Below are 20,883 nucleotides of genomic sequence, written 5' to 3' on the forward strand. Positions count from 1 at the left end.
GTCTAGATTTGATATATAATGCTTTGTATAGCAAATTAATAAAAATGCAAGACTATAATCTGACATAATGGAAGATAAACTTTAAAAATAAGGATGAGTCAGTCAAAAGAACAGAGATGTGGAAAGAGAAAAGAATGAAGAAAACAATCCAATATATAGCCTAAGGAGTATAAATCATAGACAATCAACCCACTGACAAATCCATGCCCTGCTGTGGAGATGGCCATTATACCATTGAACAGCAACAGAATTCCTCATTATAAGGCCACATTTACTAAACAATTTCTTGATGATTTCATTTCTACGTGAGTCTCTCTGCCTACTGAAAGAGAACATACTGGTCATGCCAACGCCAGTACTGCAATCTGTGCTAGTTATTCCTCACTATAAATGAATAATGTTCTTGGTTTTATACACCAGTCACATGAACTTTTAAAAATTTTTTTTAAAAATTCCTGAGAGACACACAGAGAGGCAGAGACATAAGCAGAGGGTAAAGCAGGCTCAATGTGAGATTTGATCCCAGGACGCCAGGATCACGACCTGAGCCAAAGGCAGACATTCAACCACTAAGCCACCCAGGTATCCCCAGTCACATGAACTTGATTGCCGGGATCTATCCCTGAAAAGGGGCTCCCCCTCAGTGTGTCTGAGTTCACAAGGCTAAAGGCCATACTCTTATAGTGCACTCGACTGGACGCCTGGGTGGCTCAGTCCATTTTGGGCCAGGTCATGATCCCAAGGTCTTGGGATTGAGCCCCATGTTGCCTGCTTCTCCCTCTCCCCCCTGTTCATGCTCTCTCTCTCAAATAAATATAATCATTTAGAAAAAAAATAAAGTGGAATAAACTCATGCAGGTAGTAATACAGCCCTTCCAGCAGCCCATTCACACTCTCAACCTCTCTGTAGTGTTGTATGGTTGCGTATCCTCATACATTTGTAAATGAGTTTCTACCAAATCTCAAGTGCCTTCAACAGAAATGAATTTATTTCCAAAGCTGTTTCTATACTTATATTCCATATTTCTACTAATTATTACACCATCCTCTTCCCTCTCCTAGCTACCCAAAGCCATCAGCATTGCCTTTGACTTTTACTCTCCTTTTCCCATCCTACAATCACCAGATGACAAGCTCAACTTATTCTGCCTGTATAATAGTATGCAGATCCATCTTCTCAGTCTCATTCCTACTCCTATTACCCGAGTTAACCATATCATTTCACCTTAACTAATCCAATCACCTAACTGATCTACCAGGCTTTAGGGTTCTTCTTTTTCTAATCCATTTTATACCCTGCTGCCAGATTAACCTTAAATTCCATTCTGGGTATTAATAATCTCCTGCTCAAAAATCCCAATGGCCGGGATCGCTGGGTGGCACAGCGGTTTGGCGCCTGCCTTTGGCCCAGGGCGCGATCCTGGAGACCCGGGATCAAATCCCACGTCAGGCTCCCGGTGCATGGAGCCTGCTTCTCCCTCTGCCTGTGTCTCTGCCTCTCTCTCTCTCTCTCTCTCTCTCTGTGCCTATCATAAATTAAAAAAAAAAAAAAAATCCCAATGGCCTGTTAAAGAAAGAATAAATTTATAAGCCTAGCATTCACCATCCTCCAGAATCAGACTCTAACCTATAGCTTCTAACTAATATAAATGGTAACAAGATATTGATCCCCTCTGCCATCACAGCAAGAGGATGAAGCTGGGGGAAAAAATCCACTTTCCCCAGTATATCATATAAACATAGTTGTGTGCCATAACACAAAAACAATAGGGAAGCACTGTTCTGAATGACTGATGTCCAATCTTATTTCCATCATCACCATTCCTTCAATAGCAGGAAGAGCATGGAGCAAAAATGAGGTGTCTCCCAAATACCTAAAGCAAAACATACTGGCAATCATTATGTTAGAAGCTGGCAATACAGCAGGTACTGGGGAGAAGGTGAAAAAGCAGAAACACTGAGTAATCTCTAACACTATTAAGAGGAGAGGGTACTTGGTTGGGTCCATGAACACAGTCTTTCAACAGCAAAGCACCTATACAAAGGCTGGATGCAGCAGGTGTCAAACTAGTCATTAAGATCATCCAACTATTGCCTTATGTTGGATTTCTCTGCTCACCAAACAATTTCCAAATGCTAAAATCGGTTCTCCCTGTAAATCTGTCCATAGGCAACAAACACAAGACCATTATTCTCTGATCAGTTTATAATCTTGCAGTTCCACTCTCAATGTGCCAGCAAATTAGAAATGGAGCCCAAAACACCAATGGGACAAACCCTGGACTGTAAATGTACGTTATTGTTTTTTTTGTTTTGTTTTTTAATTTTGATTTATGATAGTCACAGAGAGAGAGAGAGAGAGAGAGAGAGAGAGAGAGGCAGAGACACAGGCAGAGGGAGAAGCAGGCTCCATGCACCGGGAGCCCAATGTGGGATTCGATCCCGGGTCTCCAGGATCGCGCCCTGGGCCAAAGGCAGGCACTAAACCGCTGCGCCACCCAGGGATCCCCATTGTACACTATTGTTTTAGTGTTCTGGCACCTTTGCCAAACAAACCAACAAATTCTTCCTTATCCTGATTTTGGTGGTAGTGGGGAAATCCCTGATAAAGTATTATTAGACCATGATAACAATAGTTGTGTGTGTATGTGTTTTAAGATTTTATGTATTTATTCATGAGAGACACAGAGAGAGGCGAGACATAGGTGGATGGAGAAGCAGCCTCCTTGCGGGGAGCTTGATGCAGGACTCCACCCAGGATCCCAGGGTTACAACCTGAGCCGAAGGCAGATGCTTGGCCTCGGAGCCACCCAGGTGCCCCACAATAGTCACTATTTATTAAAATTCATACAACTCCAGGGCACTCATGAATGTGCATATGCATTCTTGGGAGAAAGAACTGATATTAGTGTTAGGCTAAAAACCACCATATATTCAAACTTTTGAAACATAATTCTAAAAGTAACAAAGACTTAAAACCCAACACTGGTTGGGATATTTGTCAAATTGACAAATCAATATCAATATGATTAGTTTGTTATAATGAATTATCATCATGGTTAGAGAATTAATATGGATTCTTTAGACCCAAAGGCATATGTGCCACTGTAGTTACAATAAAAGTAAAAAGTTAAGTCAAATAAGTCCATACAATCAAGCGGTTATTTTTGTGTGCAAAAGAAAATAAAGAGCTAAAAAGGATAAATTAGAGGGGAAGGGCAGGAAAAAAAAAATCCAGGGCTCTCACTAAAAAGAGAATAAGTTTAATCTATCTCTCTGCCCCAAATATTTCTAAATTCCTTCTCTTGGTCCATAAGATCTGTAGCCACCACCAACCCATTAGTGGGGAAAAATGATTACCAATGACAGTAGTATTGTTATCAACACTTGCTATAGGACAATGGTGCTTTTTAAGGGGTCAAGATGGCTTTTTGGTGAACACAGTTCACCCCCTCTGTTCCCCTAAATAATTAGTACTTTAGAAAACCCAAAACCAATAAAATGCTCGCATGTAAGAATGTTCACCCTATCTTCCAACTCAGCTACAGAGCTGTTATGACTACAGTGGTAAAGACACATAACAGAAAGTTTTAGCCTCTAACAAATATCAGGGTGTCTATGAATGGCCATGAGCCAGTATCAAAGAAAATCATGGTCTCTGTACCCTCAATTCACACAAAGCAGCTGAACCAATTCCAGGTATTACTGGAGACAAATGTAATGCCCAGTCCTTTATCTCTGACCTCTCTGTTATGTATCTTCATATTTTAGCTGCGGGATACTGAGTGGCCATAACAGCAAAGACAGGAATGTTATACCTTCTGTTCAAAGATTCTCAAACTCTCTGGCCAAGATATACAGGTTTGGAATGACAGTTTAATACATCCAACTGACTAACACTACTTTCCAAATTTGTCAATCTGCATAAAAAACAATTACACACACACAACCACAATATGCCAACATTTACAGATCAGTGCTACCAAAAGAACCAAGGCTAATACCAGTGTCTATTTCCTTCCCCTCAGAGAAATTAAAATTTACCAGTATCCAGAAAAAACTCTAGCCACTGATTTGCAAAGTAAAAGAAAAATGGTAGTGAGAAAACAGAGTTTTCCTTAAAAGGAAAAAAAACCCAAACAAAACAGGAAGTCAATTTTTAAGTTTGGTACTGACAGACATCCTGATACCTAATAGAAAGTATGTTCTAGTGATTAAAAACACGTCAAAACTTCCTTGCTAACTTAGTATATGGGTCAAGTTTTGAGATATCCTAGGAAAACTACTAAAAAAAGATAATAGCATACACTAGCAAAGACACCAGTATACTTTCATATGAACTTTGTCTTCTGTAAGTCTATAACAGATTGGATTAAGCCATTTCTACATCACAGAAACTATAAATTATTTGCAGACTAATTTTTCCCTCTATGGCTAACCCATGCCATCTACGTTTATCTCTGCGGCTATATATATACAGTGCTCTAGTCTATGAGGTCTGTTACGGGCACAAAGGGAAGAACAGAGTCAATAGGAATTTAAGAGACTGTGGTAAGAAGATTATTCTGCATTTGGAACTAAATGGTTTATTTATATGGCTTACTGATTATATTCAACTGAACTGGACACAGTACAAAAAATAACTTTGAAAAATATAGTAGTGCTTAAAGTATAGAGAGGACAAAAGAAAGATAGTGTCCTTATTCTTACATATCCTTAAAGTTTACCAGTACCGATCTGAATTGGTTACAATTTATTTTAGGGGCAGTTAGTTGAGGAACTCAGGACACAGGTAAACTCCAGACAGTATGGAATTGGGCCTCATTATTAGGCTGGGTGAGAAAGAAAATGCTGTATTAAAAATATAACACATTCTTACACAGGGGGAAGAACTGGAGCAAAGGTAAAGTTCACAACAGAACTGAAGTAGTTCAGTGTGGCTGAAGCACAGAGGGAAAGAGAATGAGAAAGGAGGCTGAAGAGAATGGCTGGGTGGGGGTGTGTGGGGGGAAGGAGGCTAGTAGGTTTCCTAAGTCCTATTCAGGAATCTGGACTCCTTCTAATATGGTAATAGTTGCAAAATTTTAACAATTAGTAATTATTTCCTCCCCCAAGTCTTTTAAAGCAATATTAAGTATATATCTAAAAAGGTAAAAGGGAGCTGCTCCAGTTGAAGAGCATGGTTGTAGAAGGTCCCAATTCTCCCCTATTTTCACACAGAAGAGAATCCAGAGAAAGAAGAGAGGAACTTAGAAGAGTTGGGGGTCTGTAAAGGAAGGCTTTATAAAGGAAAGGCAATGGAAACGGAAAGAACACTTTTCTAGAAAAGCTGAATTTGAGTTCACTGCCAATTGGCTATGTAAGTTACATAAATCAATACGCTTCAGTGTTCATACAAGTAAACACATCTCATTTATTCATAACTGCACATAGAATAGTGCAAGGAAATAGATGTTAAAGTATTAATAAGCTATAATTTGTAACTGACTATGGAATGGGTGCCGGGGTACATAATTATCTTGCAGGATAGGTGTGACTTCAACACACAGAAATGGTAGAGGGAAGGCTTTACAAGTGAGAAAAGCAGTAAGTAGAGGGATGGAAACAAACTATAGAGTGCTTTGGTCAATCAATTTGGCTGGAGCAAAAGGATGGAAAAGTCACAAGTCTTAAGTGAATTTTTATGCCAAACCATTTCGGATTATTTCAACAAATGGTTCTAGGCAACTGAACAGCCACATGAAAAGAATAAAGGTTGGACCCCTTCCTCCTACCATATATAAAAATTGACTCAAAATGGACCAAAAACCTAATCATAAGACCAAGATGTTGTAGCTCTCGATGAAAACAGAAATGCAAATCTTCGTGACTTTGAATTAGGCAATGGTTCCTTACATATTACACCAAGAGCACAAGCAACCTAAGAAAACAAAATTATTTGTGTTTCAAATATTTATCAAAATTAACAACTTTTGTGTTTCAAAGGACACTATCAAGCACATGAAAGACCACCTACAGAATGGGAGAATATATAAGTAAATTATATAACTGATAAAGGTACAGTATTCAGAATATATAAAATACTATTACAACTCAACAACGACAATCCAGTTAAAAAATGAGCAAGGAGGGGATCCCTGGGTGGCGCAGCGATTTAGCACCTGCCTTTGGCCCAGGGCGTGATCCTGGAGACCCGGGATCGAGTCCCACGTCGGGTTCCTGGTGCATGGAGCCTGCTTCTCCCTCTGCCTATGTCTCTGCCTCTCTATCTCTCTTTCTCTGTGTGTGTGACTATCATAAATAAATAAAAAATAAAAATAAAAATGAGCAAGGATTTGAATTGACAATTCTCCCAAAGACAGATAAATGGGCAGTGAGCACATGAAAATATACACAACACCCATTAATCATCTAGAAAATGCAAATCAAAAACACAACGGGATAGTACTTCATACGTACTAGGACTGTTGGCGAGGATGTATATACTTGAAAGTCTAGTGGAAATTTAAAATGGTGCAGCCACTGTGGCACTAGAGCAGTTTCTCAAATGGTTAAACAGTGTTACCTTTATCATACAACCCAGGGATATAACCAAGAGAAACAAAAACATTTGTCCACACAAAAACGTGTACATGGGGAGCCCCTGGCTGGCTCAGTTGGTATATAGCATGTGACTCTTCATGTAGAGGTTGTGAGTTTGAGTCTCACATGGGGTATAAAGATTACTTAAAAATAATACCTCAGGGGCATCTGGGTGGCTCAGTCAGTTAAGCCTTGGTTTTGGCTCAGGTCATGATCTCATGAGTCGTGGGATGGACCCCCACATCGGACTCCATGCTCAGGAGGGAGTCTGCTGGAGATTCTCTCTGCCCTTCCCCCCCACTCATATACTCACTTTCTCTCTAAAATAAACAAATAACATTTTTAAGAAAAAACTCAAAAAAAGCATACATGAATGCTCACAGTAGCATTATTTGAAATAGTCGAAAGATGGAAGTAACCCAAATGTCCATAAACAGAGAACTGGATAAAAAATGTGGTACATCCATACAATGGAATATTATTCAACCATTAAGAAGTAATGGATGAACCTTTAAGACATTACGCTAAGTCAAAGAAGCCAGATGCAAACGGTCATAGACTGTAGGACTCCATGTGTATGATGAAATGTCCACAAGAGACACATCTACAGAGACAGTCAATCAGCAGTTGTTGGGGATGGGGGAAGTGGGACTGAGGGAGAACTGCTAATATGCATGGGATTTCTTTCTGTGGTGATGAAAACATTCTGGAATTAGATTGTAGTGTGCTGCACAATTTTGTGAATATACTAAAAACAACTTGAGTTATATGTAATTAAAAGATACATATGGGGACACCTGGCTGGCTCAGTCAGTAGTGTATGAGACTCTGGATCTCTAGGTTGTGAGTTCGAGCCCTATGCTGGGCATGGAATTTAATTAAAAAAAAAAAAAAGATAAATATGACTGATATTCCAAGTCATTAAATAAAGACAGTGAAAAAAGATAGAAAGCTTCTCTAATATAGATAGTATCTGTAACTAAAACAAATTACTTTGCAAGCATTTCTTTGAAACCAAAGGAAGATTAAGTTTCTTTACAGGAAAAAGAGAAAAAAAGGAAATTATCTGTATAGCACTCAATACTAGGACTTTAAAATATATGTAAAATATCACTAAAATTGAGTGCCTTGACTTTCTATTTTAGAAAATATTTAAAAACAGAATAACAGCACACAAGATCAGATGATCAGAGACCACTTGTTAAATGAAAAACATTCAGAGTTTGAAAGATTAATTTTTAAATTCCATCCACCCCTTTAATCCTATTTTCCCCATAAACTCTCTAATTATAAATTCTACCGCAGGAAAGATAGAACTATATCCTATGGATAAATATTTGTTTTATTTTATTGTTTTTAAATAAGTTCTACGCCCAACGTGGGGCATGATCTCATGACCCAAGCAAAAGTTGCATGTTCTACCAATGGAGCCAGCCAGGTACCTCCTATGGAAAAATATTTGAGAACCTATACTAACAATTCTTAGCAGGTCCCCCAAAGACTCAACAGATTTGGGGGCTAGATATTCTGCTTTGAAATCTTGAAAGAAAACTGATAGGAAACTAGTTCTATCAATAGCTGAAATAAGCTTTATAAACATCTGCCAGGCCATTTAGATTAAAACTAGAAATTCTCAGGGATCCCTGGGTGGCGCAGCGGTTTGGCGCCTGCCTTTGGCCCAGGGCGTGATTCTGGAGACCCCGGATCGAATCCCACGTCGGGCTCCCGGTGCATGGAGCCTGCTTCTCCCTCTGCCTGTGTCTCTGCCTCTCTCTCTCTCTCTGTGTGTGACTATCATAAATAAATAAAAATTAAAAAAAAAAAAACTAGAAATTCTCAGAAGTCTGTCTCAAAAATGGATCACTTAAGTGGTTTTTTTTTTTTTTTTTAACATCCGCAGAAAGAGGATCACCAGTCTTTTTCTTCCTAAAAATGTACAGCTGGTTATGAGTAACACAGAAGTATAGCCCTCACTTCTACCTGCTGGGTTATTCAAACTGCACCAGGTTACTCTGGACTATATATTAATTTATTTTAAAAAAGATTTTATTTGGGGGCACCTGAGTGGCTCAGCCAGTTAACTGTCTGCCTTCAGCTTGGGCATGATCCTGGAGTCCCAGGATAGAGTCAGGCTCCCTGCTCAGCGGAGGGCCTCCTTCTCCCTCTCCCTCGCTCAGATAAATAAAATCTTAAAAACAAAACAAAAGATTTTACGTAATCTCTACATCCAGTTGAGGCTCGAACTCAATCCCCCAGATTGAGGGTTGTATACTCCTCCCAACTGAGCCAGCCAGGTGCCTTTTTCTGCACTATTTAAACAGAGCAATAAATTAAAGATAAATCATAATAAAAATAATATAAAAATAAATGTCATTTTCTTGACATACCCTTATCTCTGTGTAAAATAAATGAAATGCAAACTTGGATAAACAAAAGAAATTTGCCAAACAAATAAATACTGCCATTTAAATATTTTTACTCTTAAACTTAGCCATCGAGCCCAGCCAACACACACTACCTCTACCTCCTTCCCCCATCTACTGAAGTTGTTATTCTCCTAATAATTTCTCTAATTAAATGGTCAACAATTTTTCTTCTACTTCAAATCTCTTGGCAGGTATGAGGAAGGAGGAGGAAAAAAAATTTCCTGGGAACCACCAGTAGTTTTATAAAGGCTCCCATCTCAATTTGAAGTCACTAAAACATAGTGCACCATTTCCCATTTTAAATGGCAGTCCCTGGATGTTTAAATGTATTAAAAAAATTAAATGCGGTAAAACCTAATTTACATTAAAAATAACATTCATATAGCATGATTATATTAACTGGATAATCAATCCTGCCAAACTCTTAAGTTTTTGACATCACCAAGAAACAAATTATCTGGTCTCTGTCATCAGCCTCCAAATAATCTAAAGCATTTTCTGATTAAAGGATGTGTAAACACTTACCGTAACCTTTCTAACCTCTTCAATAGTCCATCAGAATTATGAGAGGACAACACATGCATGGGAGATTTAAAAAATATATTCCTGGGGTGCCTGGCTGGCTCAGATGGTAGAGTGTACGACACTTGATCTCAGGGTTGTGGGTTTGAGCCCCACATTGGGTGTAGAGAGTACTTTAAAAAAAATCCTTAAATAAATAAATACAATATTGTTAAACACTTGGAAACAGTACCAAGCTGAAATATCAGAACAGCGCAAGCTAACAGCAGGTATCTAACACTGTAGTTCTTAAAAGAGCAAAATTTTTCTCATCTGTTTGGTGGAATAAGCAAAATAAGGAGGAAAGTGGGAGTACTAATACTAGACTAATACTAGATGAGAAACACCAGCAAGAGTAACTTGGCCAGTAAAAAGTCTAATCTGAACATCAGTAACATTAATTTAAGCATTTTCATGTCCTTATTTCCCATAGTTACCCGGACATTTAAAAACAGCAATCTAAGATTGTCCTTTAAGAAAAAGCATTTACATTAAATTTATAGAAATCCTTATAGTTATGTTCTTACTACTTGTACCACTATTTCCCCATTTCTCCAAGTAAAGTCTATGCAAAGATACAGGAGAACATTCACAGTCAAAGTTGAAAGTCAGTAAACTAAGGATAACATACAAGTTTAGTACTAAATCCAACTGGAGTAAAAGGTCCAGAGCACAGAAAGATCACAAAATACAGGTCATGTGAATAGAAGAACTGTGAAATGGATACTGAAGATCTGTGTGAAAGACAAGTTTCACTGTGGTACTTCAACCATGCTGGCTAACATCTAGCCTATCTCCAAAAGCTGTGTTACTTTCAAACCTAACCGCACAAGTTTGCAGTTAACTAAACCTACATATTTCATTCATACTAATTCTGCTTTTGGGTTGGGAATTCATGAGTGAAAAGAGATATCATCTTAGCCTTACATTACCATTCTCAATATAAGTAAGCAGAAGTCATTCCAACACACCATTCTTTTTTTTTTTTTTTTTTTCAGGAATAAGGGCTCTTTATTACTCAATTATCTAAAACCGACTTTTCCTTTTTCTTGGTTACCAAGTCTGAGACCCTTCCTGAAATAATTCCTAAAACCTATATTCCTAAAATAATTTAAGGGATGAAAGGATGAGACAATGAGAAGGGAGGGGAAGGTTTTACAAATTTCATTATCACCATATATGAATGACAACTACTCAGAAAACTGCTCCATCACCCAGTGATGATCATAGTGATGATTATCAAGTTTCAAAGCAGAATCTCCCCAGGGTATTAGTAATTTTCAAAGTGCAGTCTGGGGGCCTTTAGGAGTCCCCCTTCCACTCTTTGGGGAAGGAGCACAAAGTCAAACCATTTTTACAATACTAAGATGCTATTTTGCTTTTTCATGGTCACTCTTAAGATGAGTAGGGTTAAAAAAAAAAAAAAAAAGATGAGTAGGGTTTTCCAGCAGCTCTAAGAGATGTGATACAATAGACATAACAAAGTGATGCCACTATTTGTGATTCCACTTATATGAGGGAGGTCTCTAGAGTAGTCAAATTTAGAGACGGAAAGTAGAATGGTGGTACCCAGAAGAGAAGAATAAAGGAGTTCAGCTGGAGAAGATGAAAAAGTTCTGGAGATGGATGATGGTGATGGTTGCACAAAGTAAACATACTTCATGCCCTAGAACTGTACACTTAAATATCTTTTTTTTTTTTTAGGATTTTATTTATTTATTAATGAGAGACAGAGACAGAGACACAGGCAGAGGGAGAAGCAGGCTCCATCCAGGGAGCCCAAGGACATGGGACTCGATCCCGGTTTCCAGGATCATGCCCTGGGGCCAAAGGCAGGCGCTAAACCACTGAGCCACCCAGGGGTCCCCGGAACTGTACACTTAAAATAGTAAATTTTATGTTAGATATATTCCACCACAATTTTTATTTATTTTATTTTAATTATTTTTAAAGATTTTATTTATTTATTCATGACAGACACAGAGAGAGAAGCAGAGATATAAGCAAAGTTAGAGAAGCAGGCTCCCCTGGACTCTGGGATCACACCCTGAGTGGAAGGCAGATGCTCAACCATTGAGCCACCCAGGCACACATCACAATTTTTAAAACCACACACTATTTCTAATGAATTTATTATTCCAAGTGCATTCTAAATGGATTACAAAATTCTCACTTTTAATTTCTAATAATGTAAACACCTACGGGTATAATATACACGAACAAAAGCTTTTGGGTTCCACAATATGTTTAGGTTTGCAAAGATGTCCAGAGTCCAAGAAGTTTGAAAACTACTGCCCTAGCGGTACGGTTGGCTGGCTCAGTTGGTAGAGCATGAGACACTTCATCTTGGGGTAGTGAGTTTGAGCTCCATATTGGACAAAGAGTTTACTAAAAACAAAGACAAAAGACAAAACAAACAAACAAACAAAAAAAAAACACTGCCCTAGAGTACTGGTCAATTATGTAAGTCTTCCACTGTACATCATAACTCTTATCAATCTAATTAATATTCATCACCAAATAAAAACAAAAGCTCACCTGATGCCAAGTCTATCAGTCCTTTATGAGGTGGATACTGATACCTTTCCATACATGCTCATACCTTGACAGCAGTAAGACCTAGGTTACAGTTTTTCTTGCCATAGGTTTTATTTTTATTTTTTTTAAATTGTATTTATTTATTCATGAGAGACACACAGAGAGAGGCAGAGATAATAGGCAGAGGAAGGAGCAGGCTCCCTGCAGCAAGCCTGATGTGGGACTTGATCCCAGGATGCTGGGATCATGCTGTGAGCTGAAGACAGACACTCAACCACTGAGCCACCCAGGTGTCCCATTCAACCACAGCAGTGTAAAATATCATACCCCTAGTTCACAACAACTACCAACTACAGTGAACATCCCTATACCCACTACCCAGATTTTACCATTAACCTTTTGCCATATTTGCTTTATCACATACCCATCCATTTCTATTAATGGACAGTTTCTACGTAAACTGAAGACACCAGTATGTGCATCACTCGTTTTCTTTACTTTTGAAACAAAATTTACGTACGATGAAATGCATAAATGTTAGGTGTACATTTGGTGAGTTTTCACAAATGCATATACCTGTGGAACTCAAACCCATACCGACATAAAGAACGTTACAATCACCACAGAAAGTTCCCTCCAGTCAAGTCCATCTCTGCCTCCATCCCCACAGAGGCCACTATTCTGACTTTTCACCCACAGACTACTACTGCTTGTTCTAGAATTTCATATAAATGGGATTACATGATGTACTTTTTGGTGAATCTTCCTTTACTTAAGCATGTTTTTTTGTTTGTTTTTTTTTTTTATGATAGTCACGCACACAGAGAGGGGGGCAGAGACATAGGCAGAGGGAGAAGCAGGCTCCCTGCACCGGGAGCCCGACGTGGGACTCGATCCCGGGTCTCCAGGATCACACCCTGGGCCAAAGGCAGGCACGCGCCACCCAGGGATCCCAACTTAGCATGTTTTTTGAAATTATCTTGTAGTGTATAGCAACAGTCCATTCATTTTTAATGCTACGTAGTATTCCTATGAGTACACCACAGTTTACCCACTTTACCATTAATGGACTCTTGCCAGTTTTTTGCTCTTAGAGCTGTTATATAAACATTCTTTTTTAGGTCTTTTTCTGGACTTACATTTTCATTCTTCTTGTGTAAATACCTAGGAGTGGAATTTCTAGGAGGAAAAAACCCTTTTTAATTACGGAAAATTTCAAACATACACAACAGAGAAAATAGTATAATGGATTCCCATTAAAGCCAGCTGCACCTATATTGATTCATGAACTCTCCTGTTTCATTTATGTCTTCACTCATTTTGAAGTCCTAGATACCATCACCATCATTTTGTTTTGAAATACTTCAATATGTAAAAAATGTTTTCAAATTTGGTCATATTATTTATCATGAAGGATTTAAGAACCTTCATCATTGCTTTACCTATGGATTAAGAGTTTAAGTAGCAATGGATGAACTTTAATTTTTCTTCTCTTCCTATCTTTTATTTTTATTTATTTTTTAAAGATTTTATTTATTTATTCATAGAGACAGAGGGGAGGGAGGGGGGGGCAGAGACACAGGCAGAGGGAGAAGCAGGCTCCATGCAGAGAGCCTGACGTGGGACTCATCCAGGGTCTCCAGGATCACACCCTGAGCTGCAGGCGGTGCTAAACCGCTGTGCCACCGAGGCTGCCCTCTTCCTATCTTTTAAATGATGTCTTCTCTACCACCCCTCCTTATTACCTAGAGTCAACAGGACAAAGATATATTCTGTTCTTCCTCTGAAAGAACTTAAACACAAAACCTGGTATTGAGAAATATCACCTAAGAACATCAATATGATCAAGCCGATCACCCAGCTGTTAAGCATCCTAAATTAACTAATCCCATGCTATGGTACCATTTTAGAAGTGAAACTGTACATGAGACTTAAAAAAAAAACAGTCTGGTAACTAGCCCTTTCTGAGAACAAAGGCAGTCCTCATTACCTTCAAAACTGAACAAGGAGGTAAAATTTGAACTCTTCCAGTCACTAGATTTTGGTTATCCTCAAAAACCTATCTGTCTTGGAGAGTATAAGGGGAAATGGCCATTCTCAACAATTGCTGGTGACAGCGTAAATGCATACAATCTTTTCTGAGGGCTATGTGGAAAAAAGATAAGCCCATCTTTTGATTTGGAAATTTCACTTCCAAGAACTTAACCTAAATAAATCCTAGCATTTAGCATCCAGCAAAGATGTCCTTCCCAGTGTTGCCTGTAATAGAGAAAAACTGTTTACAACCTAAATGTTCAATAGGGCATTAGTATAATTATGCAGCATTCAAATAAACACACACCAAGGATTTAAAAGCCTGGAACCACATATGCATATGCACATATGCATAACTGTATATATACATATACACTAGCATATATGGCAGTTATGAATGAGAGAGGAATATTTGCTGTTCATCAATTTTAATCACCTATTCCTAATAAATTTCACTATAATTTCAGTTGCATCTTTTTTCTCTATGCCAAGTTTTTCAAAGAGCAAAGCTTAGAGCTTTGGAGGCAACCATGATGTGCATCCTTGAAAATACAGGACTCAATGATTAAGTTCCAGAAAAGTGAACTATAGAGTCAAAATAGTACACACATGATAGTAACAAGGGAAAAAAAAATGGACTGAAGTCTAGACAAAGGGTTCTGACAAGATGCCAATGTTAATAAAAACCCAAAGAGAGGCTTTATACAATCCAGTACAACTTAATATTGTTCACTTTATTCATGTTCCAGCCCAGTTTCTCAACGCTGGCATTACTGACACTTTGGGCTGGGAATTTCTTTGTTGTTGTGGATCTTCCTGTGCATGATATGATGCTTAGCAGCATTCAGGCCTCTAACTCACCGTATGTTAGTAGCACCCCTCCCTTCCCATTCTTGACAAGCAAAAACTGTCTCCAGAATTTGCTAAATGTCCCTGAGAAGGGGTGTGTGTGTGTGTGTAAATTCACCCTGGTTGAGAACCACTGATTTAACTTTACACTTGTATGTCTGAATACACAACATTCTAATCCATCTCACTCTTCAAAAACAACTCTTGGCTTCAAGGAGTTAACAATTTAAAGGCAAGGGTCAAGAAGTTTTAGAATTTTATTGCAATATCCTGTGTAAGAGGAGGGCTTCAAAATTATAGACTGGAGTTTTGTCCACTACAGACCTATCTTTCTTCCTTCACAACGTACAGACATAGTGGCTTATACTAAACTGTACAAATCCCTCAAAACAGAGATTCACACTGTAATCTTCAATCAGCTACCCTGTATTTAGCACTAAACAGGTTTTATTTAATCTCATCTGGAGTCCTACCACTTGGGTTCAAGTCCCTGCTCTACCATTTACTACTTTTGTGATACTGACCAAGTTCTTTAACTTCCTTATGCCTCAGTGCTCTCAACTTTAAAACAGAAATAATACGATCAACTTAACTTTACAGGAACAAAGGGAGTATAAAATGCTTAAAACAGTGCTTAGTGTATAGTAAATGCCCAATAAATATCAGTTATTTGATATTATTTTAACTACAAGCCTATTAAGGCAGGCACCATCATCACCAATTTATAGATGAAGAAACAGGTCAAGAGATTTAAGAAACTTGTCCATGGTCACAAAACTGTAATGCTATGGTGCAATTATTCAAAAAACAGTACCTATGATTCCAGAGTCCATAATTTTTCCATTATGTAAATAAAACTACATTAAGTATCAAGAGTAACATATCAGTCTTACTTCAAAATAATAACACAAGACACATTTTCAGTAAAAGATTAATTTAGAACTCTTTAACTAAATTCAACAATATTACTGAATTAAAGTCACTTGCTTTTGCACATGGACACAGACAACTTTGTTTCTATATCCCGTTTCAAGTGATTCTTATTTATATACACCTTAGTTTTAGACATTTATATTTTATACCGAAGCAGATTATTAAGATTAGTCTACTAAAAGACCATCAACACCGAAGGATAACATGGGGTTGCCTGTGACAGAAGTTATCATGTATACATTCTCTAAGTGTCTTGTTCTTACTCCAAGGTCACTGACTTCGCAAATGACAGATTTTGTTCCCAAGTCTCAGAAGGCTCTAGTGAACCTTTTGGTTTCTTTGATTTGCCTTACCTCACATCTAAGTTTTTAATGACTCCCATATACCCTAAATATGCTATTTACATTGCCTGGTTGTCATGTAACTTACTAATCTTTCTTGATTAAACTTTGCTACTCCCAATAAACCAACAACTCATGCATCATCTCTGTACTGCTGTTAGTTTTCCAACGTTTCATACACTGTCAATGACACGTTCTTCAACCTGGACTTTAGAGTTGGGAGAATGTCAGAACAGAGGTTGAATGGCTAGGAGAACTTTCTGGTCCCCAAAAATGAGAACGAAAAGAGACTCAAAAACGTAGCCCAACCCTCTGGTTTCACAAATAACACTGAGACACCAGTAACAGGTGAAATCTCTAACCTCTTTAAGATACTATGAAGAGTTTGGTCTTGGCCATTTGGGCCCTCTTACTCTCCTTTGCTCTTACAATTACTCATTTGGATTTAAATTTTTTTTCCTGCCTCCCCAGTTCAGTGTCCTCTCTCAATAGAGTGATTATCAAGAGTTAAGCGCTGTCCATCATGGTCATTTTGAGTAAATAGTCCAAATAGTTTCACCCCAACCTGCTACTCTATAAAGGAGCCAAGAGCTTAAGAATCTCTATTTAGAACTAAAGTTTTGTCTACCCTTCAGGTTACTCTTTTACTAGTCCTTCTATAACAAGTCAGTTTCACTTAATTTCTCCACACCAAATTCACCTTCTTGTTCACCAAAGGAAAAAAGAGGAAATTTCATTTTAGCACCCACGTTCAGAAATCTCATGTTTCACTCTTTTTTCCTCATTATTTTGGTAGACTCTGCATTAAATTACTAACTTATCAATCATCAGACTCTTGCTCACTAGTTTATCACTTCCTCCTCATCTGTCAGTTCAGATTACAAGCTGGTAATTAGCACTCAAATCATGAATTCTAGATGCTGCCACATGTACACCATTCAAAAACCTTTGATGCCTCCCTGGTCAACCAAATGAAGAAATTTCACTCTGACATTCTCTTAAATGGTTTCTACCTCGCTTTCTTGATTCTCCTCCATCAGAGCTCATTCCAAAAACCACGCTTTTGTAAAGCCTTTCCTGAGGTTTCAGTTTCCTTTGAACCACGCAGCATTTTGTTCATAACCAACTTACGGAAATTATACATTTGGGTATTTCTCACATGCACTCCTTATTACAAATGATTAGAGGAAGAAAATCTATGGTTCTTAGTCTTGTTCCTCCCCATACTGCTTAGCAAAGTGCCATGCACATACCAAAGCTCTCAAATACAGTTGCCAACTTGAAGATGGGCTTTCCTAGGATTTCTTTATAGCCTGGCCATCAAATCTAAATTAGTTACTTAAGCAATTTTGTTTAAAAAAAAAAAAAAAACTTTACTTACACCCTGGTGTCTCCAACTAATCAAACTAAACTTTATTTCACTTGGTATATAAAAAAAAAATTGTCCTCATTTCAGGGGTTCTCTCCTATTGAAATGATCTGTATGAAAGTCTAGAATACTTAGTCTCTTTCAAGTCACTTGTCAACAAAGCAAAACTTTTCTCCTCATGCCATCATAAAAACTAAATTTCTAAGAACCATAAAATAAAACAAATATTCCTTTGACCCAGAGTTCGCTTGCTTTTAGAAAACAGGAAAAGCTCTGTGGTAATTCTGAATTGCTACAAGGTAAGTAACAAAATGCAAAGTAATAACTGAACAGAAAGAGGATGAAACATGCCGTGAGAGCCACCAAACTACTACATATACACACAAAAAAACTTCTCCTTAACATATGGAATTTGTACGAGTCTTCCCTTGGTAATAAAGTCTATGTTGTCAATAACCATTACCATATGCTATTTAAGTCTGCCATCACTTTCAAGTTGGGAAATTTCTTGAAGCCAAGTGGCAGCAATTCAGTTCAAAAAGCTTTCAAAGTGCCTCCTCAATGCCAGGCAGGGAGTGGAAGCTAAAGAAACCTATAAATACAACATGAAGTACACTCTCCGCATTGCCGCTTTACCTCCTATCTCCGTTAGCCATGATTCAAACCAGATCACTCATTCTTTGTATTACAAAACTACCTTCAAGAACTAAAAAAAAGAAAAAAATTTCCTGCCGCACCTATCTGATGGGGCAGGGAAAGGAAAGTCGGGAAGGAAAGAGGAATTTTCTCTTCTATTCCTTCCTGAATAATCACCAATCTAGCATGCTTGCCTTTCAAGCCCTCCTAAACATCAAAATTCAGTAGGCCTTTTGTAAAAGTGGTACTTAAGAATAACACTCCGGGAGGATGATGGCATTTAAAATTTAAAAACTTGTTACCGATCAAAAGATCCAATGCCATGACAAAGCTAAAAATGTTCTCACTAATAAGAGTGAATCAGAGCAGTTACCTACTCCACCCAATAGCCACCCTTGCTAAGACTGGACAGTTTGAAACCTGGAAAGCTTTCTTGCCTGCTCCAGAAACGAATTTGATTTGATACATTAGCGTTTAAGTGTAACTAAGTAATAGCAAGAAAATGTTACCAGATACTGAAATTTATCAGGACACTCTGTCCTTTAGATTTATCTGTACCTTTTTCAGCTACAGAACTAGAACTCTCGCCACCCCCTCCGCTGCTTTTTTTTTTTTTTTTTTTTTTTTTTTAGCACGGAAAAGCTCAACGGATACTCTTGCTTGAAAGATGAGCTATCTGTTCAGATTTCTGAAGTACAAATTCCCGTTACAAGCTTTGCGAGGAAAACCTACTCCACGCAGAAGTGTCTCTATCGAAAAGGTGCCTGCACGTTCGTTCGAAAAGGCTGGAGCCTGCGAGCTGATGCCGCACATTTCAAGGCTTCCCAGATCTCAGCCCGCGGACGAAAACGATGTTCAGTCTCGCACAGACCTACTTGGATGTTTCAAAGTTGCACGGGTCGAGAGCAGCCCCGCACCTGGGCAGAGATCGGCTTCCCCACCGCCACCGCCACCGCCGCCGCCGCCGCCGCCGCCACCGCCACCGCCACCACCACCCACCCTGGAAAAGCAGCTCTTTGAGTCTCACGAAGCCAAACAACCACATCTCCAACCGTCCACGCGTCCGCAGACAATCAGGCAAGCCCCGGCCCACGTTTCTTTCCCCGTCCCCGTGAAATTCTCAACGAAAGGCTTTCACACACACAAAAGGACCGGCTCCCGCCACCCCTTCCCCCCTGCGCAGCTCCGACGAGCGCGCACGAGCGCGGACTCACCAGCACCGTGGTGCAGATGGACCTCAGCTCGGACTCCACTTTCTCCCGATAGTCCTTAATCAGCTGCAACTTCTTGTCCGAGGTGTCGGTTTTCTGCTCGATGCTCGAGATGACCCGCCAGGCGGACCTGCGGCCCCCGACCACGTTCTTGTAGGCCACCGAGAGCAGGTTGCGCTCCTCGTTGGACAGCTCGGCGCCCTGCTCCGTCACGGCCTTCATGCAGGTGGCCATGTCGTCGTAGCGCTCGGCCTGCTCGGCCAGCTTCGCCTTCTGGATCAGCTCCGTCTTCTCCATGGGGACGCGGAGAGGAGAGCGAGGGCGAGCACCGACCCGGATCGCGAGGAGGCGTGCGGACGGCCTGCGGGCGGAGAGGCGGGGGCGGCGCCCTCAGACAATGCGCCCGCCGCCCCGCCCCGCCCGCCCGCCCCGCGCCGCCCGCCCCGCCGCCCCTTTTGTCCGTCCCCGCACGCGCCGCCCAGTTGAACTTCCCTCCCCCGCCCACGCTCCCCGCCGGCGCCCGGGAGGCCGAGGGGCGCCCCCCGCGGAGGCGGCCCGCGCGGCTCGGGGGTGGGGGGAGGCAGGGCGCGCCGCGCCGCGCCCGCCCGCGCCCGCCCGCCCAAGATGGAAGCGGCCGTTGGCCCACACCTTGCCGCCAGAGCCGTCCCCGAGGAGCGCGGCGTCCAGGCCGCCCACTCTCGGCGGGGCCGGCCTCCCGCCCTGCCCTCGGGCCCGGCCACCGGGGACGACCCGGGGCGACCGCGGCGCTCACCTTCACGTCTCCGCGGCCGCGGCGCGAGTCCCACCACTTTGATCCGCTTTGGGCTTTAGCCGAGGACCCTCCCGTCTCAGCCTACCCCGGAGCCGAGGGGCGGGCCGCCGCGCCGCTGCCCTCGCTCCTGTCGCCCAATGACGCGCCGAGCTGCTCCCGGGAGTCCCGCCTCCGGCTCCGCGGCTGGCCAATGAAGACTGAGCGCGCGGAAGGGGGCAAAGAGGGCGGGGCGGGAGGGGAAGCGGAGGCTAGGAGGGTGGGTCGGCTTGGGCAAGTTCGGTTGGCCGGCAGGCTGCGGCTTCGGCCACGGGGTTTCCTCCAATTAGATCCAGGGTAAAAGGACGTCACTGTTGCCATGGCGATGCTGTTACCAACTCCCCTCAGCCTCCCCGCCACCCCCAGCGCTTGTGGGTGCGGCACGGGAGCGGGAGGTTCGCACCACCTCTGCCGCCGTAGCAGCGTCTCCTGCTGCAGCAGCGCTGCAGATCGTGCATTGCACCTAGTGCGTTGCACCTAGCGGGCTAATGCAGCTGCGGCTCCACTCGGCCCCGCGAGGCTGACATAAGCGGCTCTTTGGTTGCACGAGCCCCTTTCTTTCCTCCACCTTCCCATTCGTGACAAAGGTTTGGAG

General features: G+C 40.8%; 1 protein-coding gene across 1 annotated transcript in view; it reads right to left on the reverse strand.

Annotated features, from left to right (window-relative positions):
* YWHAQ (tyrosine 3-monooxygenase/tryptophan 5-monooxygenase activation protein theta) overlaps positions 1-20,382 on the reverse strand; it is a 39,900-nt gene extending 19,518 nt beyond the window's left edge. Inside the window, exons 1-2 of the mRNA XM_055326997.1 lie at positions 20,253-20,382; positions 19,484-19,841 (exon numbers count right to left, since the gene is read on the reverse strand). Coding sequence (XP_055182972.1) covers positions 19,484-19,777 — 294 coding nt within the window. The 5' untranslated portion in view covers positions 19,778-19,841; positions 20,253-20,382. The remainder of the gene's footprint in view (positions 1-19,483; positions 19,842-20,252) is intronic.
* Positions 20,383-20,883: the final 501 nt, after the last annotated feature.

This window comes from Nyctereutes procyonoides, unplaced genomic scaffold, assembly GCF_905146905.1.
Source record: "Nyctereutes procyonoides isolate TBG_1078 unplaced genomic scaffold, NYPRO_anot_genome, whole genome shotgun sequence".
Classification (NCBI taxonomy): Eukaryota; Metazoa; Chordata; class Mammalia; order Carnivora; family Canidae; genus Nyctereutes; species Nyctereutes procyonoides.